This window comes from Aptenodytes patagonicus, chromosome 1 (genome assembly GCF_965638725.1).
Source record: "Aptenodytes patagonicus chromosome 1, bAptPat1.pri.cur, whole genome shotgun sequence".
Classification (NCBI taxonomy): Eukaryota; Metazoa; Chordata; class Aves; order Sphenisciformes; family Spheniscidae; genus Aptenodytes; species Aptenodytes patagonicus.
Window position 1 is genome coordinate 87,337,988 of NC_134949.1, and position 18,425 is coordinate 87,356,412.

At 43.0% G+C, this 18,425-nt stretch overlaps 1 protein-coding gene across 23 annotated transcripts in view; it reads right to left on the reverse strand.

Annotated features, from left to right (window-relative positions):
* The window catches only part of LOC143164195 (rap1 GTPase-activating protein 1-like), a 56,042-nt gene extending 43,111 nt beyond the window's left edge, over positions 1–12,931 (reverse strand). For 14 of the 23 annotated variants that reach the window (XM_076346506.1, XM_076346479.1, XM_076346563.1 and 11 more), the window contains exons 1-3: positions 9,432–9,564; positions 5,216–5,309; positions 4,722–4,757 (exon numbers count right to left, since the gene is read on the reverse strand). In XM_076346506.1, the coding sequence (XP_076202621.1) occupies positions 4,722–4,757; positions 5,216–5,309; positions 9,432–9,475 (174 nt within the window). In that variant the 5' untranslated portion in view covers positions 9,476–9,564. Of the gene's footprint in view, positions 1–4,721; positions 4,758–5,215; positions 5,310–8,982; positions 9,068–9,204; positions 9,252–9,431; positions 9,565–12,626; positions 12,685–12,774 lie in introns of those variants that run through there. The other 9 variants (XM_076346525.1, XM_076346515.1, XM_076346660.1 and 6 more) reach the window with 9 other exon arrangements.
* Positions 12,932–18,425: the final 5,494 nt, after the last annotated feature.

Here is an 18,425-nt window from a genome sequence, read left to right on the forward strand (position 1 = left end):
CAGGATGCTCCTTGCAGGAGCAAAAAAAAAAAAAAAGACATACATTCCACATAAAAAAAAAGGTTATAGAAAAATGAGAAAGCTTATTAAAAGAACCTAAAAATGAGCATTAAAAAAGCTAAACCTTCATGAAATGATGAGGAACCAGACCTTGAGCTCACAACAAATGCATAACACCTTCAAAAAACTCTTAGAAACACCAGAAGTAAACCAGTATGGCTAAACTCCAGGGTAAGGGAGACTAGTAGATGCATGAGGGCTTCATAAGTCTGAAGTTGAGTTCAAACACAAAAAATAGCAGTAACAACAAATTTTAGTTGGTTAAATATAGAAACACAATAAAGCCAGTGAGGAACAATCTGCAGATAACATAGTAACAGCAAAAAAAATATTTTCCTTAACTATATTAGGAGAAAGAAGCTTGCCAAAATGTTTACAGGGTGACACAGGATCAAACTATAAAAGCTGAGCTTAGAGAGAGTTATCCCCAAAAAAAAAAAAAAAAAAAAATTTTCATTTGTATTTTCAACAGAGAAGCCTGAACAAATACCAGTTTATAACTATTCTTCATAGGGAAATGTCAGAAGATCTGTTTCAAATTGCAATGTCAGTAGGCAGCACTGACAAAATGAACAACAAATTAGCAGGACATGGTAGGTTGCGAAATTAAGATGGAATGGAGGCTGACAAGTGATCTTTACCTTTTGCAGAGGTAGTACTAACCCTTTTGCATTTGGGGAAGTCATAAAGCTGAGAAAGTGGAGTGCATGAAATATAAGTGCAAATGGATGTTTTGTTGATGTGATCTGGAGTTTCACTTGTCAACCTAGTGTGTTAGGGCTCATGAGGAAGGCTAGGTTCTGAAACAGGGGTCTCGGGAACAGTTCTTTGGGGCAAGAAAGTCCTATGCTCTAACAAAATAGGATTGAGACAGGAGAGACGTGCAGGTACAAAGCAGCCCCAGCCTTCTGGAACAAACTGTGGAAAATACCGGGACAAAATTGCTATGCACCGGGGGATTTCTGCACACAGAAATGGAGGTTGGGAAACTGCAATTTTGCAAGATTTCTCTCCCTCCCTTGGCATTTTTGGCAGATCTGATAACTGCAAAAAGTTTCTGGTTTCAAAGGAGGTCCTGGTAGAAGACCAGTATCTCAGAGAGGCCTGAGGGAAAACTTCCTGGGCTGCTGTAAAGGAGCTGCTGTTTCTATCTACAGAGAGTGGAGGAAGGTGCCAGCACATTGCATGACTGAACTGTTAAAGGAGCTCCTGGTAGCCTGGGAGCAGAAGACATAGGCCTAAATCTACCAACCTCTCCTCTGGAGTGAAGCTTCAGATACTAGCAAAGATCTAATGCAGCCCTGGGCCATGTAGTCCAAAGCTTTATTTTAGAGGGTAACTGGGACTGCAGGGAACTTAGAGCATAAGTTGTTGAAGTGTCAAAGCATGGGCAGAACAACTGGTTGATGATCACTGTCATTCCTCAAAAGGGAGGGGCATAAACTATAGCAGTCTCAGCCACCTGTTGAGACACCATTCTGGTTTGGTCCAGCTTGGCTTGCAGCATTGCCTTTAAGGAAAGGCTTTCCCTCACAGTCTCCCAGGGTAGCTTACTGGAGACAGCATCGGTCTGGGAATCGGATATTCCCAGGGTCTTTTACAGGGAAAAAACCTGGCCTGAGCAGGATGAAAGAACAGACAGCAGAGGAAAAAGCCATCCAGACTCACAGTTGGGTCCAACATGGCATAACAATGCTATGATAACCCATGTTTTTTATGGGGAAAGAGCAGTGCCTTGAGGTGACTACTTCAAAACAGACAACTTAGATATAAAAGGGGACATAGGAAAAAAACCATGAAGGGGGACAGAGGAAAAAAAACCATGAAGGTATTTGTGAGAAAATAAGACTGAAAGACATGTTGAAACTGTACGAATGCGGGATAGAGGTAGTGAACATCACACCATAAAAGACAAAAGCAGGTAAGTGAAGAGGGGTTGGTTATGCAAGCATGTGAAGACCTAAAACATCTGGGTTTATTGGCTGAAATAAGATTTGCTTGCTTTTCAACTGCTTGCACTGCAGAGCAATCTAGTAACAATGTATTATTCCTAAGTGTCCTTAACAAAGTATTTACTGTGACTTCACTACATCTGTATACATAGAACAATGCGGCCAGTAGCCCATTTCCTTCAAGTAATGATTATTAAGATTAAAAAGAAAAAAAGAAAAAAAGCAAACTTCATTCCCAGATCTCAGGGACAGGTTTCAGTTTAAAAAGAGCAAAACTTTACCTGTTAATTCATCACACATAATGTGAAATGGCTATGTTAATTTTCAGTCAGACAACTATACTCCAATCCAATTGTTAAAGTACTCAAAAACTAATTCTATCCTGTGGCTTTGTTGGTGTTATTTTACAGGAGAAACGTCCAAGTCTCCTATTTTGGCTTTTACTCACTTGATGGCTAATGAAAATCTCAGATTTAATTTTCAAGAATAATTCAATAAATCTAAAGGATAGCCAGAGTCAAATGGAAGGAAAGGGAAAGCAAAACCAAACAAAAATAGAATAAATAAAGAATTAGTAAAAATATAAAGAAAGATCACAACAAATAATAAAAAGAAATATTGGGGGGGGAGCTTTTTCTTTTGGAAAACACCTCTCCTCCCTTCTTTCAAAAAATTGCTGTGATACTTAAGCAGCAGTTATTAATTCTCCCAGTGCAAGTCAGGTGACAAAACAAGCTAAATTAAAAAAAAACCACCACTATACAGTCTTAACAACGGGCAGCTAAGAAACCAATATAGATGCAAAATTAGGTGGTCTGTATATGTTGGAAGTTCTCATCAGCTCCCTCTGTTATATCTCCAACTAAAGAGGTCCAAATCCCACGACAGACAGTTTTCATATGGTAAACTGGGAGCTGAGAAACACTGAGAATCTTAAGCAGCACAGTCTTCCAGTAAGGGACATCTGCTAGTGATTGTTCCTGGAAAGGATTGTCATACCTTTTAACATGCACTTCAACAGAACGAGAAGCTCTGCACGCTCAAGCTTACTTTCTAGCACAGAGTGTTGTGGTTTAACCTCAGTTGGCAACTGAGCACCACACAGCCGCTCACTCACTCCCCCCCCAACCCCAGTGGGATGGGGGAGAGAATTGGAAGAGCACAAGTGAGAAAAACTCGTGGGTTGAGATAAAAACAGTTTAATAATTGAAATAAAATAATAATAATGTAATAATAATAATAATAATACACAAAGCAAGTGATGCACAGTGCAATTGCTCATCACCCGCCGACTGATGCCCAGCCAGTCCCCGAGCAGCAGCCCCCCCGGCCAGCTTCCCCCAGTTAATGTACTGAGCATGACGTCACATGGTATGGAATGTTTCTTCGGCCAGTTTGGCTGTGCCCCCTCCCAGCTTCTTGTGCACCTGCAGCCTTCTCAGTCGGTAGAGCATGGGAAACCAAAAAGTCCTTCACTAGTGTAAGCACTACCTAGCAACAACTAAAACATCGGTGTGTTATCAACTTTGTTCTCATCCTAAATCCAAAACACAGCACTGTGCCAGCTACTAGGAAGAAAATTAACTCTATCCCTGCCGAAACCAGGACACAGAGTTAAATGAGCAAGGCACACTTACAGAGCTTGTTATTCTAAAGCACTGAGCATATATCCCAAACATAGTTTGGGTGTCAGTACAGTGGTTTCAAGGTCTGTGTCTGCCTACACATGACTATACAGAAGATATACCTTCAGCCCCTTCTTCCCCCACTTCTCCTTTCTAGTCTACCAAATAGTACTTCAGCCTCATAACTCTGTACTCAGCATTTTGCTGCTACCTTCTACCTCCTCACCTTTATAATCCCACCAAAGTCTTGCATTTTTCTCATATCCATAATTTGATCACCCAAATTCCAGAAAAGAAGTTAATTGTTTCTTACAAGTTTAATTCCTGCATATAATAAAAGACTGGCGTTATGTGTCATGTTACATGTTATATTAGGTCAAAGTTAACCACAGCATTTTAAAGGAGGTATACCACTCAGAAAATATTGGTAGTCTGTAAGGATGCTCTAAGAACAGATCATGCAAAAAATTTAGTTTTAAAGATTTTGTTGTTAGATATATAACATATTATTGTATTACTATTTCTCTATTCGGAAAGGCAGGGTTATTTTTTTCCCTTTTATTCTATTTTAATTTTATAATGTAATATATGCAACTAAATGCATTTATTTCCATATGAGAATTAAGCCAAAGTCCTTCTTTCTTGTGCAAGTTAAAGACAGGGCCTACAGTAGTTATTTATTAAACTGTTTGACCTTGCTAAATGTAGTTATGTTAACATCCCATTAATCACCTGTCATTAGCAGCTGCTACCCAGCAGAAACATAGTTTCTCGAAGAAGATGCCAGAGATAATGCAACTTTGATTTTCTCTCAGAATCACACTTCTGCAAAGAACAGACAGAATTATAATAATTTGCGTCTACTCCTTCCATCATGCTGGCTGCAAAAATGAACACAGGAAAACGCTTTTGAAACTCCATTTAAGAGTAGGTATAGGAGCTTGGGCCTAGAAGAGCTAAATATTCTGCAAGCCCAAACTAAAGCATATTGAGAGTGAAGTGACAAGACAAATAGCAGCTGATTATTTGTTTGGCTATGAAAAATCAAGAGATCCCTAAGTTTGACAGAATAACTTCTCCTTACCTGCATTTTTTCAATCATCTCAAACAAGTCCACAGTCTGTGAAAAGGAAAAGACAACAGGGAAAAGAATTTAACATCTGCAGAAGCTAACGTCATCTTCTGTGGTAACCCAGATATTGAAGAAGCCAACAGCTCCTTCCACGTTTTGGCACAGAAACTACTTGCTCGCTGAAGACAAGATGGAATCATTCTTCCTTAACAGATAGCATGGACAATACAACTGGCCAAATTGTCTTCAGCTTGTGTTGCAAAAGCTTGACCTGGAACCTGATCGGACAGGTATCAGGAATTTCTCTCTTTCAAAGGGTCAGACTACTGACTTGATACAGTATAGCATAAGAAATGGTTAAACGATGAAGTTTAGGATTCTCACAGAAGTGGGCAACTATAGCTATAACACATGCATGCACACAAGCTTGCTTTCAGTCATTTCTTCTGCTCAGTGGTTCAAGGCACATTCCAACCCTGAGCCAGAGGAACGGGGACTGCCTTTACCTTGTTGCAGACAGCAGGAGCGGGAGCACATGGAAAGCCTTGGGTGGGAGCGTCTATAACATCACTGAAGCAGCGCACCCCCTCCTCAAACCTCCTTGCAAGAGACAGAGGCAGAAGGGGAGAAAAAAGAAAAAAGGAAAAACTTCTAAGTCTTGGAGAACTCAAGATGCCAGTGCTTGCCTGCAGTGCCTCCTTTGCCTTCTGCTTACTCTTCCTCTCCCCAGACCATTTCTTGCCTATGAGGAAGCTGTCATTTCCCTGTGAGATTCCCTAGCTGTCTTACTTACCACGTGCCACCTGCAAACATCCTGGATATAACAGCAAAAATCTTCTGGCCCTGACAGCTCTGTCTCTGTTCACACGCACTATTCTCCTCACAACTGTCATGTAAGTGCTGAACGATCTTTTTTGCCAAGTTTCTCCTCTATCATAGATTTGCAGCAGAATAAAGACAAGTCTCACAGGGAGCTTTGGGATCAGATCTCAGAACTGAACCATATTAAAAGAGCTAGAAGTTCTGAAATATCACTGAAATCAGCACCTAAAGGACAGCCCCAGTTGCCACAGCCTGGGTATTACTCTCCAAGACAGGAACATAACAGAGATGGTGCCAGAACAGAACTGATAGACCCTGCAGGAGAGACGCACGCATGGTTCTGTGTTACCACTGCTAGTAAAGCCAGTGTGTGCATTAGATGGGCTTTTGTCTGCACATCTTCTATTGAAAATATATTCTTATTTTGGCCCCTGCTGGAGCAGCAGTGTATACAAATAGCAGCAGCAGCACTTATTTGATTTCATAAAAGAGAAAACAAAAAATAACACAAACAATACACTGTAGTTTAAAAGACATATATTGCATTGCCCATTGCACTATGGACAGTCTCACTGCTAGCTGCAGCGCTCCTACTGTTAGCTAATAAACTTTCCATGCCATTCACAGATTTTACTAGCAGTCACAACTGGGGTTTAAGTCATGGTGAAGGTCACATAGGTGGGGTTGGGAACAAAGCCCAAGTTTCTAATACAAGAGACAAGGCTCATCCACTTTGTAATGCAATCATGAATTGTTATCCTCTAGCTGTTAGATGCATGACTCTTACTGCTTCCATGCTAAGAGTTCAGTACCTGTAAGAGTCCGAGTGACTTACTTTGAACCCAGTGGCTACATTCCCCGTCATATGGAAGTGTAACATATTTCTGTAATCATGAAGCTACACTCTACTACAAGCTCCAAGAATCTCTATACCCACCAATTCCTGACAATTCACAATTTATTTGGGTAGCCCAATGGCATCATGTAACTTGTATATAGGCTGATCTACACAAAGTAACACAATGCTTCCATCCCACAATTTTCTCCTAAAACCCAAATGAGAGAGACGTGTAATGCATCTAAAGATTAAATCCATAATGTATATGGGAGGGAAGATGTAGGAGTTAGTCTTGACATCCTCAGATAAATATTGGAATAGTCAGATGGCAAATGTATTTTAAATTAATATTAATATTATACCAACGCATGCTTTACTCATCATTTTATTCATTTACTTGAAGCATGTTTGGGACTAACAAAATTCATGTCCAAGGCAGTACATAAAAGATTTTCATTGTTTCTTTTAGAAAGCTGACGTTTCTGTTCCGTGAGCCCTAAAAGGTAAGAGCTTAATTTGATAAATTCTCATTTTCAGAAACTAGCCATCTCCAAAGAAGTGTAATAGTACATAGAAGTGTAATAGTGTAATAGAAGTGTAATAGTAATGTGCAACTGGATGCCCTGGGGCCTTGTTGCATGCTATAGTGTTTTTCTTTGACTGTCACTGGTTTGAATCCCGAAGCATTCAGTAGGGAGCAAAATACACACCTGCATCATGGAAATCTGGCAGCTCCTACATGAGGTCAGTGTGGCCAGTCCCGACCCTCTTCTCTCACCATAAATTCACCTCTACATTTTTGGACTGACCTGAGCGCTTCGTGCAGCAACTGCTCCTTACCATTCAATCCTAGTACAGTTCTATTGTCAAAATGACTCCAGCAGATGCCAAAATCACCAGTCTTATCATACATTTAGAGATGTTCTCAATTCTGTAATTATCCCAGATTAGGAATGTGCTGAGGGACTTTAAAAATCCAGGAGAATGACTTAGATTTTATGTTATCTTTTACAAAATACCACAAAAATTTGGGGCCATTTTAACTATTGCTTGAAAGTCCATGTGTGAATTTTGAACTTCTGGAATGAAAAGCACTAAGTTTTATTTATAGAAAGCTTTATTTATAGAAAGAGAACATACTTCTTTCCAAATTGGAACTTCAAACTCTGACCACAAAAAAGCAGATCATCATCCTTCTGAAAAAGAAAAGCAATTCTGCAGACTGAAAAAGGAATATGTATACTTGCTGAAGCTTTATTTTTAGGAAATAGCAACAAGGGGAAGCAGAGGGCCTAGAAAATGCTAAAGACTAAACTAGGATTTTACTAGTGAGAGTAACCAGTGCATTAATTTCAAGCAGGTAGCCAAACTAGAAGTAGGTACTGCTGATCCACTGCTAAAGACTCCACTCTCAATTCTGAAATGGTATGAGAAGCACCTTTGCAGACCTCTAAGCCACTATCACCACACACACAATTCTGCTCACGTCCTGTATTCCCATCTGGCAGCATCCTCTGCTATTTCAGTCCTAGGATGTCTCCATACAGCTCTCTCAAAATCATTCCCATCTGCTATAGCTGAGCCAGTTCAATAACCAAGTCAATGCAAATATTTGTTCTGAGAAAAACCCAAATTGGCCTTGACAGATTTCATACGTGCTTTCATCCACCTTTCATAAGTATTCCAGAGGTAAAGGGTATTTGTTGTGCTCTAAAGAGACAAGTGCCCCATATCCTCAGGTAACTATTTTCCTGAAAGTTCACAGGGAAGCAGGTGTACAGCTATTGTAAAAACCTTTGCTAATCTGGAAGCCTTCCAGTAAGAGAAACAACATGGCACAATTTGCAGCTAATTATGGAACGACAGTCAGTATAATAACTGGCATCCCAGCCTGATGAGTGATTCTTGCAATGAGACACTGATGTCTTTTTGAAATCGCTCACTAGAAGGGACAGGCAATTCAAAAAACCTGAAGGTAATTTGAAACAACAAGAACAGGCCCGAAATGCTCATAAGGAAAATTCTGGGCAACCACTTCCCTTGAGCAACAGCTTCTGCTCTTTCACTCCCTTGTTTCTCCCTTAGAGACATATTTGCTCTACCAAATAAGACTTTTAGGTATTCAGTGAAGACAGCTGAAAACTTGACGCGAATAGCCTTACTCTACTAACACCAGTATGTATAGAAACTAAGGCTTTCAATTTTGCTCACACACGGATTCCTAAAATTCAAGAAAAGGAATTACCAAGACAGAACTAGGAAAAGGAAGCAACTACTACAGACGAGACGCAGTTTGCTCTCAGCTGATCACAAACTTTTCTGCCCACAGACTCTGACTTCCAGTCAGAAACCTCACTTGCAGCTGCACTCCCCTTTCTGGCTGCTGGGGAGCTTCTGCCCCTCCCGTGAGGGCCACTGCTCCGACATGTGGGCAATCCCAGCTCTCTGCTCAGGGCTTCCCCTGCCTCTTCTTGCACCGACAGAAAGGGCGGGTAGGGTACCGACAAGGCCCGGAGAACCCAGCTAGCTCTCACTCCCCACCTTTCTCCTGCAGGACAGGAGAAAGGAGAACTCCCGAGGCAAATTAATCTCGCCATGCATCCGCACTCCCACCTCCTGAGAAGTCCAAATTGGAGAACTCGCCCACTCCCGGGGAGACAGGAGAAAAGCAAGCGAGCCTCACTCGCGCCCTCTCTTTCCCTTCAGCAAGAGGAGCACCCGCCAGCCTCACCCGCCCGCCTCCTCCCGACCAGAGCGGGGCCCAGAGAGGGAGGGACCGCGGCCGCTCCGCTCCGCTGGCGGCGGGGCCGGCCCCAAAGCCAAAGCCGGACCTACCGGCATGGGGCATGGCCATCGCCTTCCCCCCCATCGGCTCCCCGCTCTTTCAGACAACCCACGAGGGCTCTTCCCCCTGCTCCCACAAGACGGCCGCCGCCGGGGCCGGGACCCGCTCCAGCGATTCGCCCCAAGCGCCTCCAGCCGGTCCCCTGCCCCGTCCTCGGGCTGCTGGGAGAAAGGCAGGGCGCCAGGCGGGGCCGCCCGGTACCGGTACCAGCACATACCCTCCGCAGGCTCCGGCAGGGAAGCCGTGCCCCCGGGAAAACATGCCGGCCTGCTCCGCTGAGTCAGCTCCCGGCTTCCCTCCTCGGGAGCCTCCTCTCCTCCTGCCTCGCCATGGAGAAGGGCACAGGCTCCCTCCCGGCTCCCTGCAAAGCCGCGGCTCCCGCCCCCACCCCTCCTCTTCCTCCCAAGCTGGGCTTCAAAGGAGAGACAGCAAAGGGCGCCTCACAGCTGGGACCGGGCCCCAGCCACGCCGGGGCGGGCAGCGGCACACGGAAAGGCGCAGAGAAGGAGGAGAGATGGAGGAAGATGAGGCAACGGGGGATGGGGTGATGACTTCTGCTCCTCCTCCGTCTGTGGAAGATCAGTTCCCCCTAGATCTCCCCTTTCTGGGGGATCCATAGGTGGTGCACAGCCTGCAGGAGCACTCTGCTGGGACAGCCGAGCCGAGGAAGCTGTACTCCGGATTGTCAGGGGTGGTAAGACAAGCAGTATTGGACAAGGACAGCAGAGGGGTCCCTTATTTAACTCTGCTGTAGAGTAAGATCTCTCCCTGAGCTCTCAGTATCCAGTGGGAAAAGCGAGCATCAAGGCAACCCTCCACAACTTCCCTTTCCCTTCAAGGGAAGACTAAGAAGATACCAAACCCACTAGCCTTTGGTATTTGGAGCTGATGTACATCAAGTACTACAGAGATTTGGCTCTACATCCCCCTTACGAACTAGCTCACTGATCTAACATGTAAGCTATTCTCTGGGGAAGCTCAAACTTTGAGGGGTTAGAAACCGCTTAACCACATGTATTTGTATTCACTCATCAGTAGATTGTCATTACTGATAAAAACTGAGGATGAGAACACAATCTTCCATTGCAAGAGTATGCATATACTTGAGTTTAAATAAGAACACAGAGCTCTTCTGGACACATTTTTTTTCCTGTGATTCCCAATTTCATTCCACAGGATGATGTAATGTTTCCTCTTTACATCAAGACCTATAAAGGCAGCAGCTACAATCTTACACCAAGCGTCAGCCTCACACTGGATTTGTTCTAACTTATGAAGGGGACAGCAGGAAACACGGAATGAGAGACAGAATTTGACAGAGGAGCCAGAGAGCTAGGAAAAGACGCAAAGGAAGAGTGAAAGCAGAATGCAGAGAGACCAGACAGGAAATATGAGATAGCTGATATAGATGGGCAAAAAGAAAAATAGAGAAAGCAAGCAGCTACATCAAAGTTTTAGGGATAAGAGTACAGCAATTTTGTCCTAACGCTTCCTATAAATTTTACTCATGAAAGACCTGGATAGAAATGATTATGGGGGCTTCAAGGGTCTGTGGGTGGGAAAAGAGACTATAAGGAATCAATCAAGGTAGCTGACAACTTTGAATGGATGAAGAAAGGATCCACTTGCTGGTTTTAGTGACTTGCATGGAGGCCAGGTGTTTCCATTTCCTCTTGTCTACCTCTTTTTTTTTTCACCAGTAGATCTGATGCTGGAGTATGGGCTAACTCATACAGCCCACCTTCTCGCTCCAACCCAAATGCCTTCCAGATGGGTCCAGGGCAGTGAATACAGCAGCTGCTCTCTGCACAAGCAGTTCTTACGCATTCACCTGAATCTCTGAGCAGAGATGTGACTGGGCCAAGGCAAAGAGCCAAGCTTGCCACTTCTGCTGCATCCAGGAAGGAGGAAGAGACATTATTTTCTGCTGCTAGAGAGGGCTGCCAGCAGTAACTACTGCCCTCCCCCATCCCAGGGTCATTATCAGCAGCAATAGCAAGCCTGGCCATGGTGAAAGCAAAGTATACAGAGAGGCCCAGGTCTTTCTACCATTCTTCGGCAGCTTGCCACTACAGACAAGAGCCAGCTTTGTTCATATACAAAACCACACTGGGCTCAGCTTTCATTTAACTGTCTCGCAGCTTTACCTAACCTCCTGTGCAACTCCAGTTGTGTACAAAGCCCTTAAGACCCACCAGCAAACAATTATTAAATACCCTTATTCCTGTTCTAATTAGCCTCCTTTAGCAATAATCATATGAATAAATCACTTCCACATGTAAGCAAATCACAGGTCCCCTTTCCCCTCACTGTTCCTCAACTTATAATCAGGCTGAGAATTGTTACTGTTTACACAGCTGATGCAACAATATCACCTAACAGAAGCCTTTAGTTGTACTAAGTAGATTCAATTTCTATTGATACTTGTGTTCTTATGAGACTAATTCTGTGTACTTATAGTCTCACATTGTAAACCATATATTTGTCTATGTTGCATAGATCATTATGCATTTTACAGTTATTGTGTGTTTTAGGGACTGGCACACAAGTTTCTGTTCTTTCAGGTATCCTTGTAGGTATGTTAATATATGTATTACAGTAGTTGGTGTCTATACCTTTTGCTATGTATTCTCCCAGTTTTTGTTAACAGATTTTTTTCATTAACTGCATTAGCATTTTATTTTGCTCACATAGGAAAAGTCTGTATTAGCTGTAACACAGAAATTGATGTCTGCAATTTTATTAATTATTTGAGTCATTGTAAGAAGCTCCACAGAAGCTGCACAGTACCACATAAACACAGCAGCATATCCTTCAACAGTAAACTCTTCAGGGCAGAAACTGTCTTTTTTTATGTATTACTACAATATTACACTCAGTCATCACAAACTCATAGATGCACCCACAGATAGAAACATACATGTTTTCACATCAGCTCTTTCCACGGATCTATGCAAGCAGCTTCTAAATATAGTACTGAGTGTGCACAGAGAGCACCTCCCACTGCCCACTTGGACTCATCACGTTATGCCAAAGGTTGACAGAATCAGGGTGGGATTCCTTTGAGTCTGGACAGACCCTCTTTCATGCCCCTCCATCTCTTCAGTTTGTCTCATTTCCTACACAGACATCCGCTCTCTCCACCTCCACTGTCTCTCTCTCTCTCCTCCCAACTGCTTCTCTACACAATGCAGTATAGCACAATGTCTTTTAAAAAGCATACAGCCACTTTCTGTGCTGAGGCTGAAACTGCCCCAAGGTCCATCCATTACACAACGCCACGCAAGCAGCAGAGATCTGGATCAACCCTCCCCCAGCTGTCTTTGCTCCCATTCCGTCTAGATGCAAAACATATTTAATTGGCATTGCAGGCAAGACAAGAATAAAAGCAGCTAAGCTGTTCGTCCCCTACCTGAGCAAGGATCTCTCATCCCCAGCTGGTGAGCGGATGGAGACAGGGAACCCAGCTGCTCTCCTTTCCTTGCACTATCAATTATTCACGTAGGTTGCAGTGTCCTCCCTCCCTCTCCCTCCCTCCCTTTCTCTTCCGCTGCCCCCACCTGCAGATGAATGGAGAGCGAGCAGGTCGGTGCTGTCATACTTGAAAATAGAGATCACTGTCGATTGAAGAGCCAGCCTGTGCAGCAGCTGGGGTCTTAAGCAGAGAAGCTTGGTCCTAGGGGAAAGGGCCAGACCGGCAGCTCCATAGGTGGAGCATGGGCAGCTCTGTACACCCACATCCTGCTCCCTGCACTTCTAATCCCAGACCTGCAGGGATGACCTTTAAAAATGAGAGGGTTTTTTTCCACAGAAAAGCGCATTTTTTTTAGTCCTCTCAAGTGTAATGACAGTTATTTGGTGACAGTGAACTGGGTCATGCGGATTCATGTGTACAGATCAGAGTAGGAAGGGAAAGTTAGCAGACTGGAAAAACCTGAAAAATGCTTACTTAGTACTGACTTACTCCTATAGCAAAGGCACTGAAAGAGGATAATCTGAGGGGACAGGATGACATGGTACTTTCTGCAAATGCTTTTGGTAATCATGAGTCATGGGACTGACTTGTGGATTGGAATGATTGTTCAATCACAATTTTTATAGATAATTAAAGAATTTCCTATGCGGTACCAGTCTTGGGCAATGGTAAAATGAGTTCTGGCAGACCTAGGTGAAGGCGTTTAAAGCATTTTGCCTCTGTAGAGGGCTACTACCTACAACTGGGTGAGTGCTTTAGATCTGTCTCAGAGCAAAATTAAGTTTAACTCCCAGGCCAAATTAACAACTCCATTTTGCACTGGAGTAACTCAGCCTGACCATCAGTGCCCCATCAGTCTGCTGGGGGACCTCCTACTAGGTCATCTCAAACATCACAGTAATTTCTCCTGTTAATTCTTCCCATGACCATAGCCATGGCAGAGGCACCACAGAGACAAAAAAAAAGCATACTAGGATGCTCAAACAGCAGGTCATAATTGGCTTTTCTGCCCTATTTAACTTTTCCCGTATTTTTAAAAAAATATCTGTAGGAATTTTACCAGAAGTAATAAAGAATTTCCTGAAATTAGATTAAAAATAAAGTGCCTAATAAAAAATTGTTGGTATCGCAACCTCAATTGTGAGTAAGACTCCTGAAAATCAGCAACTATTTTTAAGAGGGCACTGTGATTGTTTGTATCTACAATTGTTTTTAATTATGTTCTTGTTTTCAAAACTTCACAGATCAAGCTTTGTCAAGCTTTTCTCCACAATTATGCAGGCTGGAAACGCTTTATTTTAAAAAAATAAAAAGTCAGCACCTTTTTATTTTCACATGAGCATGGGAACCAACAAGTTCTACAGATGGAACAACAACCAATTTCCTATGGATTTGTTTTGTGTAGTTGCTCCAGGTCTAAGAACTCTGACTGAATCTGCTGGGGCACTTATAAGACACTTCTCTTGTGCTGAATCTTTGATGAGGTTCACTTTGCAACCTTTACCTCTTTTGGGACATTTACAGGAATTTTTTTTTCCTGGTTGACCATTTGAATTAAGTTTATAGGAACCTTTTATCTGAGAGGAGAGAACAAATTCTCTTTGAGATAATTATCAAAGATATATCAAACAGATAATCATCAAAATATAATTTTGAGAAAATTATCAAATGAATAAATTATCTTTGAGACGTTGATCTCCTAATTTTGGTAGAAGAGAATCAACTATTCCAAAGGTTACTAAGGGATAATGGTGTACAGACACACCCACACAGACTTTCTGGAATCTTTTGTTTCCAGACAAGTAGGCTAAGAACAAAGTATGGTAAAACTCAATAAAAGTAAGAAAACTGGCATTGTAAATATTAGAAAAGCAGTCATGTTTGGCTTTTCAGTAAACAGCAGCTATCGATATCTGTATATCTACCTACAGATATAGAAGCATAAATTTATGCATTTTATTCTGAATATTAGACTCATACTGGACCTATTGTGTCCTAGTTCTGGTATCTTACAATTTTAAATTAGTATTATTCATAACCTGATTAATAAAATTGTAACATCCTGCCATTTCTACAAGCCTTTAAATCACCCTTAGATTATAAACTGACTGGGTCTTCACATTTGTCTATAAAGAATCTAGAAGAAATTGCTTCCATATAAGTACTAACGCTTCACGTTTCCTTGCCACCTTTATTTGAAGATCTCGCAATAAGTTATTGATTCCCATTATTACCGCTATTCCACATACGGATAAACTGGCACAGAGAGACTAACCCTCACTGTCACCCAGGGCCAGGAAGAGGAAACGGAGCTTGGAGTCTGTCAGTACAGTTGCATAAACAGCTCGAGACACCTGCGTACCACACTGACACGAGGACGGTCCCACTCGGATCAGCCAGCTGATCTGGGCGACATCCCGAATGCTAGTGCTGGTGCAATGAAGGGGACTGGAATAAAGTGGCCAGGGATGGAAATGGGATATGGCAGGACTCTCTTTTTTGCAAGCAACAGTGTTTTAAACTGGCCCATGAAACTGCATCATCAATCTCCTGGCAGAGCCCCTAGATAACAACTCAGTTTATTTTCAAGCTTTGAGCAAAGTTGCCTGCTAGTAGAACTTAATGATATGAGAAATATTTATTAATTTATCTGACTGTCAGTACTGTATCAATTGGGGGAGATTTTGGCAGTATAACTCTGGATATTTGTCAACAGGGAAAATTCATATGGATGGAAATTATGGAATTGCTAATTTCAGAGATGACTGGAATGGCCACGATTCAGAGAAGAGGAAGCAGCTCCTCCACAGAAGTGACTTCTAGGTTCTGACATATGTGCACAGCAGAAGGACAAGAGGTAACATTCAGATTGCACCAAGGAAAATTTCAGCTATATGTAAGGAAAAATTGGTTCCCTCTATGAGGGTGGTTCAGTACCGGGAAGAAGTGCCAAGAGAGGCTGAGTAATCTCCATTCCTGGATATCTTCAGAAGATGTATGGACAAGGCGTCGAGCAACTGGTTCTAGCTTTGAATTTGTCCATTTTGTGCAGGGTAGTGGATCTAAATGAGACGTTACTGTCCTGGCTTATTCTATGATTTTACTCACTACATGTTAGAACACCTGTGGCATGAAATGTTCAGAAGGTCAAAGTTCATTATTTCAGTACGAAATGTAAGAGCTTCAAGTTCTGCAGTGTATCAGATCATAACCAAGTTGAAATTCTTCACCACTAGTTTCCACCCAGAAGTCACCAAGTTTTCTAATAATTCAGCAGATAAATATTTTCTTGGCATATGTGAGAGCACTCTGAAAATCAGAGAGAGTTTGTAACATCTGGTGAGTCTTGCCCTGAAAGTATATCTCAGGTGCTCAACAAGAGGATAACTCAGGCAGATGGAAAACATGAGATGTGAGGACAGGTCTAGTAGAGGAAGGCACTCTAATAAGCCCACATTTTGCACACAGTAGTGTATTATCTATATAATAATCATGCCTAAGAGAAAGGACTTAGTTCCTTTCTCTTCCATAATTGGCTTTCACTAATAATTTTAACAAAGAAAAACTTTCTTTATACTCTCAGTCAGCTCAGTCCCTCAAAAAACAATAACATATGGATATACAAGGCCAGTTCATGTCCATGAATTACATGTGAAATCAAGGCAGAAAAGTGAAAGGATTTCCAGGGTCATGTTAAAACAGAAGGATGGACAGACTTTTTTGACAGCAGAGGCAAGTCATTAGACTGAGGAAAGGCTGAAGAGCATACAGGTGAAGATACGGGCCTTGCCTGGGTTGGGTCAACAAGTTTAACAGTTTGCAGCAACAAAATGGTATTCAAACAAGAGGAATAATAGCAGCCTAATCCAAACAGAAGGACAGGGTGCACATGCAAAGTTTTTGTGCTATGTAGGTACCCACAAGTTTCCAAACTGGCACTGGGACTGCTGGAAAGATACACGGGATGGGGAGGAAGGGAGGTCAGACCTGGAGGGATGCAGCATGGGTGGAAAGACAATCGGATGAGTAAGTCTCTTTTTCAGAATTAGGGATAAAGCTGCTCTTAATTTATCTGAACCAGCTGGGATTATTCCCCATAAACTTCTCCTGTCAGCCTGAAACTCTGAAGGCGGCAGAAGGGGTTAAAGCAGCCTGCAGTACAAGGGGTGGCAGGGAGCGGCCCCCACCAGGCCACCTCAAGCTGGGGAATCCCTGGAGGTAGGACACCATCAGCCCAGAGCCCCCTCTTCTGGCAGAAGTCCCCTCCTGCTGGCGGGTTCCCGGGAACTGAGAAAGATGCCGCGGCCCCTTTAAGAGCGGGAGCCGCTGCTGATTAGTGTGGCTGGCACGATCCACTGCGGTGCGGGCGGGGAGCAGGGAGCATCCGCAAACTACTGCGCCCTAAAAATGTTAGGGGAACCCAATAGGACATATACCCCGAGGTGCGAAAGTTCACTTACAAATCCATGGCGCGGGGTGGGGGTCGTGCTGCTAATTTCTTAGACTTCATCGACACCTGAAATGTGGTGAAATTATGTGTTTCAGTGAACCATTTCTATTCTTTTTTTTTCATCGAAGGAGGCTGCAAGATAGCTCAGCAAGATCTCGGCCCTATTTGCAAGGCACAAAATAACAGCCGGTCCCCATTCTAAAAAAATTCGTTCTCCAAGAGACCTGTGATGAGCCGAGGGATTTGCTTAAAGTCACAGCCAAAGGGTTTGTAGCAACTGCAAATTTAACTGAGATTACCTGAATCAGAGTTCAGTTCATCAGTTACAAGAACCGCCTCCTTCCTTCCCCCCCTACTCCTCAATAGAAGAAAAGCATGAAATGCAGTGTCTTTCTTTAATTATGGGAAGGGGAGGACATCGTTACTTACTTGAATCAGGACAGTAAACAACAATATGCAGACTGTTCACGATTACTGCCTCAGGAGAATTTCATCAAAAAGCACCTACCAATTATTCCACAGTGATAGGCCACCAGCAAAGCGGTGAAGATGGTTTATGCAGAGCATTAGGAGACAAAATAATGGATAATATATTTGTTCACCAATAAGGACACGTAAATAATAAGGAGGGTCTAGTAGTTTAAGTATGTATGACAGCAGAGAACAGCCGATACTTGCTGTGACAAATACTTAGCATATGTAATGTCTTAAAAAGAATCACTTCATGATATTCAGTAAGAAAATGCCTGCCTCTTAGGAACCATACGCTAACTCTAAATACCCAGAAAATCATAGAATCCCAGAATCATAGAATAGTTTGGGTTGGAAGGGACCTCTAAAGGTCATCTAGTCCAAACCCCCTGCCGTGGGCAGGGACATCTTCAACTAGATCAGGTTGCTCAGAGCCCCGTCCAACCTGACCTTGAATGTTTCCAGGGATGGGGCATCCACCACCTCTCTGGGCAACCTGTGCCAGTGCTTCACCACCCTCAGCGTAAAAAATTTCTTCCTTCTATCTAGTCTAAATCTACCCCCCTTTAGTTTAAAGCCATTCCCCCTTGTCCTGTCGCAACAGGCCCCGCTAAAAAGTCTGCCGCCATCTTTTTTATAAGCCCCCTTTAAGTACTGATAGGCTGCAATAAGGTCTCCCTGAAGCCTTCTCTTCTCTAGGCTGAACAACCCCAACTCTCTCAGCCTTTCTTCACAGGAGAGGTGTTCCATCCCCCTGATCATTTTCGTGGCCCTCTTCTGGACCTGCTCCAACAAGTCCGTGTCTTTCTTATGCT